At 40.3% G+C, this 12,053-nt stretch overlaps 1 protein-coding gene across 2 annotated transcripts; it reads right to left on the bottom strand.

Moving 5' to 3' along the window:
* Positions 1-2,504: 2,504 nt before the first annotated feature.
* Positions 2,505-7,066, bottom strand: LOC111224903 (zinc finger protein 676-like). Of its 2 annotated transcripts, none has more exons than XM_022749601.1 (8): positions 6,617-7,066; positions 5,812-6,014; positions 5,505-5,609; positions 5,152-5,247; positions 4,929-5,039; positions 4,496-4,613; positions 3,914-4,249; positions 2,505-3,658 (listed from the first exon to the last, which is right to left on the bottom strand). In XM_022749601.1, the coding sequence occupies exons 1-8, from the start codon at positions 7,044-7,046 to the stop codon at positions 2,715-2,717; spliced, it is 2,343 nt and encodes a 780-aa protein (XP_022605322.1). In that variant the 5' UTR covers positions 7,047-7,066; the 3' UTR covers positions 2,505-2,714. The 2 variants fall into 2 exon arrangements, with proteins under 2 accessions (XP_022605322.1, XP_022605323.1); XM_022749602.1 differs by having other exon boundaries at positions 2,505-3,652.
* Between the last annotated feature and the right edge of the window lie 4,987 nt (positions 7,067-12,053).

Raw genomic sequence — 12,053 nt, 5'->3', positions numbered from 1 at the left:
GATGAAGCTGGTAACCTGCAGATTAGAGGCATCAAACATTATTTACTCAATTCAATTTATGCTTGTTATCTGCATGAAATTTACATCTGCTTAAACAGGACAGCAGCTAATTATGAAATCAGCAAGTCTGTGAAGGGACGAGAGCTGAAAGCTGCAATTCAGATGTGATATATGTCCAGTCCAGGCTGATCTGAATATTCAAAATAGTAATACTAATCATTTCCTCTCAGACCTTTAGTCTACAATTTTCCCAAAGTCATTTGAAAATTAATAGTGATTACTTTTTCACTATGTATATGTGTAAGATATAAATTGAGAGGACATGAGTGGTGACGGTCTGGTCTCTTTTAACTAAGTTTGATTGGCTACAATACTACATAGACTACAATTTCATTTTTGAAGGCTGTCTGTTGCAACCATTGCTCACAAGAGTACTAGCATTAAAATGATTTCTGTTTCTGACTGTCTGCAAAGCTAAGCTTTATCATAGAGAATGTGAAATACTCTTAAGAGATTAGTGGCTCTTAGCATATTCATGTCAAAAACCAAGGCACAGATATTTCCTACTTCTTCCTCCTTGCAGTTTGTTGTCCTCTTGGAACATGTTGAGGTGTTTCTGTATAGCATTGCACTTAATGAGATCTGCCTTCTTCACAAATTCAAAGATAATCTGAAAAACACAAAAATTTGCATTCATTTTGAAATTTATGTTTGGTCGTGACACATAAAGATCAAATACATTATTCTGTCTCCTCTCCCACCCATGTGCCATGTCAGTATATACAGTACATTAAAATACCATATGAATATTCAATATATGTCTATTGCCAAAGTGTGGCTGTCTCTAAAAATCACTAGCCCAGGAAGTGTTTTGTTGTTTGTTTCATTTGCAAATTTTTGACTCAGTTCTTCATTCATTTTACTCATAAGTAGAGGTAGGGGGAGATGAGGATGTGACAGAAAGTAAACACCCTCATTCTTTATCTTATGTCCACAATACACACTCAAAAGCAGCTTTGACAGCTACATCCAATCTTTGAAGACATTTATACATCGATTATCTTTTAGATTATTGATTTACAATCAATATTTACTAGGCCAACTGTCCTGACTAGTCAGTTGAGTATCATGTCCTTTTTCTAGCCAACAGGAGACGCTGTTTGGTTGGCAACAGCCTGTTACGATGTAAACATCCGACCCTACAGAGACTAACTGTAGAGGGACAGTGGTACCACCTATTCGCTGCTTACAAAGCACGTGCTTTTCTCTCAGATAAGAGCATATAGAGTAAAATACAGACATCGATAACTAACTTTGCACGGAGCGCGTAAGGCAGCTTGGCTTTGCTAAGTATCGCAGCTCTATTAAACAATATGCAGCATAGTTCAACGGTAAACTGTAATCGTTAGCTTTATTTAGAATAACTACCTATGTACAGTAAGTAATGTGGTGTTTGTAGTGTTTTATATTTTTTGCAACATTGTTTGAGCACAGTGTGGTTTAGCTAGCTTGCATTTCCACAGCAACAACATTGAAACCTCCGGTGCACATCCTTCAAAACAAAACGCAAAATTTCATGAACAAAGACTATATTTCCTACATATCAAAATTGTCCTACTAGGTTTTACTTCAGCATCTTACCGCTTTGATTTAGTGGGTACATACCAATTTATACTACGTGAAGACAGTTATTAAAATGGTAACAATGACAACAATTTTCTCCGCTTTTATTCTGAAGGCACGAGATTCATACGGGACGTCTTGTCGTTGCTGGGGGAACGTAGATGATCAGTCGGTTGCCAGTTTTCAAAGTAAGATTTCAGATTAAACAGCTCACCTGGAAGTTTGAACATTTTTACTGTCTTTTTAACCTCTGTAAATAGAGGGATCATTTGAGAACCTACTTGTTGTTATTCTCATGTGTCCCCACACTTGTAAGTTGCTTTGGATAAAGGCGTCTGCCAAATGAGTAAATGTAAATGTAGTGCGTTTTATGTAACAATTCGCATATAGCAATGTTCCGATGGCCAATATGATACCATTAGATATCGAAGACTAGGATTAATAGCCTATCTTTATCGCTAATATTGAATTCTCGCTATCTTCTGAAAAACTTTGACAGGACTGTCGGAGTGCCACAAACCCATTCAACTCATGAATTAAAAAAATATCTTTGGTACACACATTTATTGGTGTCATAAATAAACCATATGGACAGAAGTTTCTTTTAAGCAATAAAAGGCACAAATAAAGGGAGTTACATTTTCACCCTTGGAAGACACAAATTTAAAATGACACATACACATCCATTCATTCACATTCTTAAATAAATTGGGTCACTTTATGACTTCCAACGTCTGTTACTTTCTCACACATATAACCACCCGTTATTGTTGGGATATTTTGTCAGCACATTTTATTGACTTATATCCCCTATCCAGAGGCTTTCCTTAATTTCAAATCTAAAGATAATACAAAAACCTTAACCCTAAACATTGTGCTCTTTAATAATGGTCTCCTAAAATGTACGGTGCGTTTACATACAGTACATACAATATGTAATATCTGAGTATTCTAAGTGCATCTTTACATACACACAAGTGATTCACTGATATGAAACTGCACCAAAACAGCATTTCCTAACATAGGAATAAACCAGGCTATCATCAGTCACTTAACATACAGTTCACATGATAACATGTCTCCAAAGTATACTAGATGTTCTTGTGGACTTTGAGATGTATTTTCATGTTGGATTTTTGGGAGAACGTCTTGTGACATGTTAAACACTTGTGAGGTTTCTCTCCTGTGTGTGTCCTCATATGTTTCTTCAATCCTGAACAACTGTGAAACGATTTGTCACACTGTGAACAAGAATACGGCCTCTCTCCTGTGTGCGATCTCCGATGTAGTGTCAGTTGTGCTGCTGTGGCAAAAGCTTTTCCGCAGGCTTCGCATCGATAAGGCCGCTCCCCTGTGTGACTGCGTGAATGCACCAGCAAGGCCCCAGAGCTGCAGAAAGACATACCACATGTGCTGCACAGGTATGGTTTCTCTTTCATATGCATCCTAAGGTGCACAGTGCGTGGATACAATTGTGTAAAGTTCTTGTCGCATAAAGTACATGCATATGGGCGCTCACCAGTGTGGATACGCGCGTGTGACTTCAAGACTGACTTTGTCAGGAATCTCTTGTCACAGTAGGAACAGGCAAACGGCCTCTCTCCAGTGTGGTGTCGAAGGTGAACTGTAAGCAAACCCTGAGAACTAAATCTCTTCTCACAAAAATTGCAAGCGAAGGACAAGACTTTAGGTTTAGAGTGATTAAGGACATGTTGATTCAGGTCTTTACGGCTTTTATATGTGTTGTGGCAATGAGTGCACTTGAATGGCCGCGCTGAAGTGTGAACAAAACGATGGTTTTTCAAGGCCGAACAAGATGAAAAAGTCTTTCCACACTCCAGGCAGGTGTTTTTATTGCCTCTTATGGAGTTCTTGCTTAATGGACGGGAGCCATCGGGTCTGCCTCCTGTCGAGGACTGGACCGTGTTCTCCTCTGATGGCTCCTTCTTTCTGCTCAGATCCAGAAGTTGCTTCACTTCTTCCACTGAGTTTTCTGTGCATCTGGGTGACTGGAAGGCAACTTCCCCAGCTGTTTCTGCCAACGGAAAACAAAAGACTTAGCAAAGGAATTCACTCAACAGAATCAACATGCCAATTGAAGATATGACTTCACAGCAGAGCACATTTCTAAACCATAGATGAGAGGCCATAGAGCTGAGATCACATTTAAACTTGGGCAGATGATCCTCAAAACAATTACTGCAGAGCCTTTTTGTCATTGTGACAATGATTGAATGAATAGCACACTAAGAAAATCCAGAAAATCTTGTACAATGCACGAAATGCTGACCTCTGTCATCTGTAGCATCAGCGCCATCAGAACACGGAGAGGACGAGAGTGGTGACAGTCCAAACTCATGCGGCTGAGAGTTTGGATTCGTTTCAGTGGAACTCTCGTAAGTCTCTTCATCATCCTCACACATGTCTTCTACGCTACAGCGGTTTATTTCCTGCAGCGTCTCCTCTTCTAACTTTATTTGACCTCTTCCCTGTGGCTTTTCAGCATCTTGTTTGCAGTCTACACCTCCCCAATGTATTTCTTGATCAATATGGTCTTCAGGTGCCACTGAAGTCTGTTTAGATTTAAGTGTGGAGAGAATAGTGTCTGATGTGAAGGTGAATTCGCCTGAGAAACAGAGATAATATTAATGTTAGAGGTGAAATTGTGTGTGAAAGGCACTAGAGTGGTGCTGGTTGTCAGGCAGGACGGCAGCAATACTATATTCTTTGGTAACTGTAATAGATTAGATGTTGACTGGTGTTTGGCAGAAGCACTGAGTTTAGTAAAGTTTTAACCATACAACAGTGAAAAGAGGGCGTCCACACACTCTAACTGGGAGAAGCGGAATTTCGATTGTTGACAGATTCTTACTTTTAGTCAACTTTTGCCGCTCCTGTTGATGCTGCAAAATCCTCCTCAGATCTTCATGATCAGAAACAAACTGCTCAAGCTGGTCGTCACTGGAAGAAATGTCAAACATAGAGAATACCTGAGGAAAAAAAAGAAAAGTGTGCAAATTGTAAACACAAGGTTTATCCTGCATTTTCTATTTTAAAGTCTCAAATTTTCTGCTTCTTCTTCCAAGATCAGTCTTTATAATGTCAATTAACATTGTCAGCATAAACTTTTGTTGTAGAACTGCCAAAAAAGTTCATTCGATTTTTCAGAACCTCTCAAATGCCACATTGACTTTCAATACTATTCGAGACTTGTGTAAGAAATGTGCGGCTAAAATTCAACAGCATTTGGTCATTAAGGGGCTAGTAGGGTCAGATGGATGGTCAGGTTTCACCCTGCTGTCTACCTGTGAAAAGCTTGGTACTGGGAGAAACTCCTCCAGTCGGTAGAAGAACTCCCAGATCAGGATCTGCAGCGCTGTGTCAAAACGAACTCCATACTGTAGTTGGAAGACTTCCTTTGATGATAGAAAAAATACATATATACATATATATCGATGTATTAACATATGTTAATGGCTTTCAGTACTGAAAAACCAAAAAGAAAAAAAAGGTTGGGGTTAAACTCACCTTGAAAAAAATGTCTTTTTGAGATTGATCACCAAGCAATGTCGTAACCAGCTCCACAAATGCTGACTTTGAAATTTCCACCTCTCCATCTTGGTCCTGTCATGAAGCCCAAGAGAAGTTCATTAACATGCATGAATTACGACTTTCTGTTCCTACATGTTATAGTAAAAATAAATATTTCAGCATTAGAAATGCCTAAAGATCGTAGTGACGTTTTGGCAGTTTGGCTCATTGTTTGTATTCCAATATCCAATAAGGACTTCAAAACTATCTCTGTCTCAGGCATCTAATCTGTCTGACATCTAAGACACTGTATCCTCATGTTAAACATCCTCCCATTATCAAATTCCTACCTCTTCATGCATGCAGTTTGTTGTCCACTTTTGGAAACTGTTAAGATGATCCTGGATGGCTTTACAGCCAACCTCATCCATCCTCTTTAACAAATCAAGAATGAGCTGAAAAACAAAGAAAATCCTTTAAGCTGAACCTTCTAAATAAAACTGTTCATTTTTGACAGACTAAAAAATAGATGCATTATTCTTGTATTTAAAACCTTTCCAAATTCAAAGTCTTAACAAACTTTTAAATAAAACAATCTGCATTCGTTTTTATTGTTGATTGTTTCTTATGTCAAATCGTCTTAATATCCACACTCACTCGAGCTCTCAGTCCCAGGATCAACTGAGTCCTCTGTTTGTAGTTCAGAAGCTCTGGGACCATCTCAGTCACCAATGTCATGAATTCAGCGAGTTTGTCATACTGGTCTACATTTCGCTCCTGGGCCACCTGCCACATACAGGCTGACATCAGCCTCAGTGGAGGAACCAGGAGCCGCAGCGAGGACAGGGGGAGATGAGGATCTGACAGTAGATATAGGCAGTCGCCAAATTATCAAAGTGTACAATCTTGAAACTTAAACTGCATAGATGTACAATAATATTATATATTAATGGTTATTTTCATCATTGATTTGTCTGACCATAAATTTAAGTGTCATAAAATACTGATAAAAAGCCCATTGCAATTGTAAAGCCTTCAGATTACTTTACTAACTTACAATGATATAGAACAGAGAAAAGCAACTTTTTTTCCTGATAAATAACATAATTGATTAAATGATTAATAGAACAGTTGCAGGTTTTTTTTTGTCCACATGCATGAACTTCCATACTGTTCCTTTGGGTTGTGATTTAAATATGATGGACAGCTAATAATAATAATATGAAGATAAACTTTTCAAGTGGTACATGCAGCAGAATTTTGTTTGATTTTATTAGAAAAACATTATAATAGGTAACATTTCATATTTTCTCTTCCACACGCTGGTAGCTGAGCCTGTGTTGTCCTGATTGACAGGGGGCGCTATTTGTTTGAGGTTTAGTACAAAAACCTAAACTTCTATACGTCCTTATCAACGCACTCAAAGTGCGTATGCTAGCATTTGTTAAAGGCTCCCACATACTTTCTGCGTGCACGGACAGCTGCAGACTTTTCTCCGGTCGCTCGGAGGCGCACGCGGTTCTATTTATCAGTCCGCGTCGGTCTGGCGTTCCACGCATGCGCACTTCGTCTCCTGGGAAGTTCGATTCCGTGGCACGATGCTTGATGAAGCCAGACAGCCAGTCCAGCATGGAAACAATCGGAGGTAAATGGGCACTCCCGCTTTTATCGCCACTCCTGCCTTTCAGCTTTCTCTTGGCCTTCACATATCTGTCTCGAAGATACTTCCACTTTTGACGACAGGCAATTTCGTCCCTCCCAAGTGTGTGTGCGATTTCACGCCAGGAGTTCAATGTAATTTGGTTATCTCTATATTGTTTCAAAGAAGAATCATATAATTGTGGGTAACGCCGGATCTCCTCGCACAACCTCTCTTCAAAACAAGAATCCATTTTGTTATCTGGAACATGCACAGTTGGCGCACTTGTTATGCACAAATGTTGGGCTGCAGGATGTCAAATAGGGTTCCGCGCGGACACTCACGGACATGGGCGAATGACGTTATTTCGACCAAAGCGGATCCTCGCGGATGGGGCAAAAACAGAGTCGTTAGCTAGCGCTTCCGGGTTCCCGTTTTCAAAATAAGAGGCATGAGCGCGATATAATTTAACCTCTCACTTTGCTGCCTTGGAAAGAATGAAGAGCAAGGGTTTGTCTGGCCGGTAGTTACTTACTTTTTGCCTCTTTACTTTACTCTTGACACTCAAGTAATGTGAGGATGCTTTCAAAAATAATATAATGAATAGGTTTTATTTATTAGTTAACCTAACACAAAGTGCAAAAATAATAAACAAAAACCTGATGCAAATCAATATTTGGTGTGACCACCCTCTGCCTTCAAAAAAACAAACAAACAAAAGTTCTCTTAGGTACACATGAGCATTGTTGAGCGCATCTTGGAGAACTTGCCACGGTTCATTTCAATGTCTTCTGTCTCTTCGTGTAATCCCAGACTGACTCTAAGATGTTGAGATCAGCTTCTTTTTTGCTGAAGATAGTTCTATATGACTCTGGCTGTATGTTTGGGCTTGTTGTCATGCTGCAGAATGAACTGCACACATTCAGACATCTATATATCCACAATCAGATGGGTGATAAAATGTCAAATTAGCAAAATGACTCCCAACAGAGCTAAGGCAAATTTATTATATTGTCAGAGAAATGTCATTCTCTTCAATTTATAACAATTATTATCTTGGCTTTAAGAAATAGCTATACTGTATAAAAACATTTATTTAATTCGCCCATAATACATTTCTTTAAAAATTGCAGTTTTGTATAAATAAATTTTACTGTACTTCAGTATAATACTGCTAGAGCAGCGTCTGTGTTCCTTGTTTAGAGAGTACAAGAAATCTACTGAAGGGCTCCAACACCATTTGAAAAGGATATTCACACATTTAGTGTTTTGATGATAGTGGTGAAGAGCACTGTCAAGAGACAAGAACACAGTCTAAAATCCCCCATAGGTGTTCAGTGTGGTTGAACACGTGATGACTATGTAGGCCACAGTGTATGATTTACATAATTTTCATACTCATCAAACCATATTCAGTGACCCTTCATTTATGCTACTGCTGTGTGTCTGTTCAAACTCAAAGCCACTCTGGGCATATTTTAGGTGGAAAGGATGTTTTGGAGTTTGCTCCCTCAGTTTTATGACAAAAGTCTGCAGAGAGGAATGCTTTGATGGACCTCACTAATGGAAAGGGGCTTCTCGTCAGAGAGTCCCAGTTGATCCTGCAGATGTGTTTTATCAGGGTTTGGTCCACTCTCTTATACTCACATCCTGCCCCAGTTACTCTTAGTGCATTAGTGAGAGGGGAAAAGTGCAGAGTTATGGTGCCAGCATCACAATTTCTAAGTCTTACATACCACAATAAGTCAATATTTTGCATACATAAAAAACAGTAGAGTCATACATACATGTACATACATATACACTCACGGAGCACTTTATTAGGAACACCTTTCTAATACTGGGTAGGGCCTCCCTTTGCTCTCAAAACAGCCTCAGTTCTTCCTGGCATGGATTTCACAAGATGTTGGAAACATTCCTTCGAGATTCAGGTCCACACAATTTATATAATCACATGATTTCTGCAGATTTGTCAGCTGCACATTCACGCTGCAAATCTCCCGTTCTACCGCAGGCCAGTTCCCAACTCAGGTCTGGCGACTGGGGAGGTCACTGAAGTTCACTGAACTCAATGTCATGCTCATGAAAATAGTTCAAGATGACTTCTGCTTTGTGACATGGTTCATTATCCTGCTGGAAGTGGCCATTGGAGGATGGCAAATTGTGACCATAAAGGGGTGCACATCGTCAGCAACAATACTCAGATAGAATGTGGCACTCAAACCATGATTGATTGGTATTAAGGGGCACAAAGTGCGCCAAGAAAACATTTAATTTCATTCCAGCTTGCACTGTTGACACAAGGCAGTTTGGGTCCATGGATCACGCTGTTAATGCCAAATTCTGACCCGACCATCTGCGTGCCTCAGCAGAAATCCAGATTCTTAATTTTTCCAGTCTTCAACCGTCCAGTTTTGGTGAGTCTGTGCAGTCTCAGGTTTCTGTTTTTGGCTGACAGGAGTGGAACCCAACGTGGTCTTCTGCTGTTGTAGCCCATCCATCTCAAGGTTGGACGTGTTTTGCATTTTGAGAAGCTTTTCTGCTCACCACAGTTGTGAAGAGTGGTTATCTGAGTTACCGCAGCCTTTCTGTCAGCTCCAACCAGTCTGGTTATTCTCCTCTGACCTTTCTCATCAACAGGGTGATTCCATCTGCAGAGCCGCTGCTCGCTGGATGTTTTCTGTTTTTCGCACCACTCTGAGTAAAAACTCTGGAGACTGTGTGAAAATCCCAGGAGATCCACATTTTTCCGAAATACTCAAACCAGCTTGTCTGGCACCAACAATCATTCCACGGTCACGAACCACAGTCACCGAAGTCACATTTTTTTTCCCATTCTGATGTTTGGTGTGAACATTAACTGAAGCTCCTGGCCTGTATCTGCATGATGTGTGTTGCACTGCTGCCACATGATTGGCTGATTTGATAATTGTTTCAATTAGCAAGTGCACAGGTGTTACTAATAAAGTGCTTGTGATACATGCATGTAGGCCGACTGGAAAATAAGTATATCTACTCAAGTACAATTTTATTGTGCTTTTCTTTTATTATCATAATATTGTACATTTATATACCTAACATATTATAATTTACATTTTGGATTAATATTTTTCATACAAAAGAAATGATCACTTTACAAAACAATATCCAGCAGTATATTAAGTAATTTAAATAATTAGTGCTTTACTTATTTCTGCACTTTAATTGTACTTTTAAGTTAAATTCTGAATGCAGGACCTTTAATGTAATTCCTACTTTTATTTTAAAGAATGTAAATGACCTCTTTCACCCCAGCATGCACATCTCGATACACAGAAACATACAGTGCCTCCCAATGTACAGGATGATACCGGGTCAGACCTGAGGTCAATGGAAAACCAATGGCGCCATCTAGTGCTGGTCCCTCTGAATTGCCTGGTTTGATCCGGTCTTCGTCAGCCAACCAGGAAAGAGGGCTTGCCGTGATCTGGACTGAGGCGGATGAGACCAGAAACCTTTGTTCTGTCTCTCCTCCCAACGCGAGAATAAAAACAAGAGCCTGCCAATGCTTCCAGCAAAACTGCGCTCGCATTTTGTGGGTTGGCGATCGCTGATGGACGTTTTGTTACACAGAAATTAACAGAATCTTAATCATTAGGATTTATATATATATATATACACTTTTTTTTCCTGATCGCTACAACCGGAGGGAGATATCTGTACGTTTTTTTTCCCTATCAGCTGCTAAATGGAAATAAAACGCGGAACTGAAAGTGGAAGCAGTGGAGGTGCGTGTATCCTCATAAAAAATCACGAAATCAGTCTCGTAATGATCCCTGATCTGTGTGTTGGCCACAGTGAGTTTACAGTGTCCTTAACACAGATAACGGAAATTAACAGCATATATTTCTATTAATAATCATACTGTGTACAAGGACGATGGGCTCACCAGGATATAATGTGCGGGATGATTTCCATCAATCCATCAGTGGCGTGGTTAAATATGTGTGTAGTATCATTTTGTTATCGTTGCAGTTATTATTTCCTAGAATACCTGTTAGAGATCCAGCAGCTCGTGCAGCCCACAGCGTAAGTCTGCGTTAGGCTGTGTAACTCGTGCTGTGAGTTTGTTGTGAGTTTGATGGATGCTGTTGTCAGCGCACCTGAGAGCCGCGGCGCCGTCATGTCATTATTTCAGCCGGCACTTTGCCACTATAAATGAAGTTCACTCATGCACAGTGTGCTCTTGTTCAGCATGTGAAGTGTCAGGTGGACGTTGTTCACACAGAATGCTTGTTGAAGTGATGATAAATGATATGTACTGTGGTTTAAGGGAGCTGCCGCCGCTGCTTCGCACCTTGAAGACATCACCTTGGGCTCATGGGGAAAATGTGATGAACAGACATTTTATAAATTAAACTATAATTAGATGAATTGGTTGATGAGTTAATGATTAAAATAATAGTGACTCACAGCTGCACACACACCATATGAGGAAATTTGCATTTTCTTTCCCCCATCAAGCAGCTGTGCTCATTCATTTGCAGAAATGCCTACAAAAGTCTTAACTACCTCAGTATGATCAGTATGGCAAAATCAATCAACAATAAATTAATGTCATTTACTGCATATATACAGTTCTGTATTTACACCAATCAGCCATTACAAAATGACCACATGCCTAAAATTGTGTAGGTCGCCCTTTTGCCGCCAAAACAGCTCTGACCCGTCGAGACGTGGACTCCACAAGATCTCTGAAGGTGTGCTGTGGTATCTGGCACCAAGACATCAGCAGCAGATCCTTAAAGTCCTGTAAGTTGCGAGGTCGGGCCGCCATGGATCGGACTTGTTTGTCCAGCACATCCCACAGATGCTGGATTGGATTGAGATCTGGAGAGTTTGGAGGCCAAGTCGACACCTGGAACTCGTTGTGTTCCTCAAACCATTCGTGAACCTTTTCTGCATTGTGTAAGGGCGCGTTCTCCTGCTGAAAGAGGCCACTGCCATTAGGGAATACCGTCTCCATGAAGGAGTGTACTTGGTCTGCAACAATGTTTAGGTAGGTGCTACGTCTCAAAGTAACATCCACATGAATAGCAGGACCCAAGTTTTCCCTGCAGAACGCAGGCCAAAGCATCATACTGCCTCCGCCGGCTTGCCTTCTTCCCATAGTGCATCCTGGTGCCTTCTCTTCTCCAGGGAAGCGATGAACACGCACCCGGCCGTCCACATGATGTAAAAGAAAATGTGATTCATCAGACAAGGTCGCCTTCTTCAATTG

This window comes from Seriola dumerili, unplaced genomic scaffold (genome assembly GCF_002260705.1).
Source record: "Seriola dumerili isolate Sdu_G_001 unplaced genomic scaffold, Sdu_1.0 BDQW01000138.1, whole genome shotgun sequence".
Classification (NCBI taxonomy): Eukaryota; Metazoa; Chordata; class Actinopteri; order Carangiformes; family Carangidae; genus Seriola; species Seriola dumerili.
Note: the sequence above shows the minus strand (reverse complement) of the source record. Positions and strands in the feature narration are given on the sequence as shown.

Excerpts from the sequence above, each read along its gene's own strand:
- LOC111224903 (XM_022749601.1), bottom strand. The coding sequence starts at position 7,046 with ATGGATTCTTGTTTTGAAGAGAGGTTGTGCGAGGAGATCCGGCGTTAC. Across the intron at positions 6,015-6,616 it reads GCTGTCCGTGCACGCAGAAA|ATCCTCATCTCCCCCTGTCC; the intron begins GTATGTGGGAGC and ends ATCTACTGTCAG. Across the intron at positions 5,040-5,151 it reads AAAAAGACATTTTTTTCAAG|GAAGTCTTCCAACTACAGTA; the intron begins GTGAGTTTAACC and ends CTATCATCAAAG.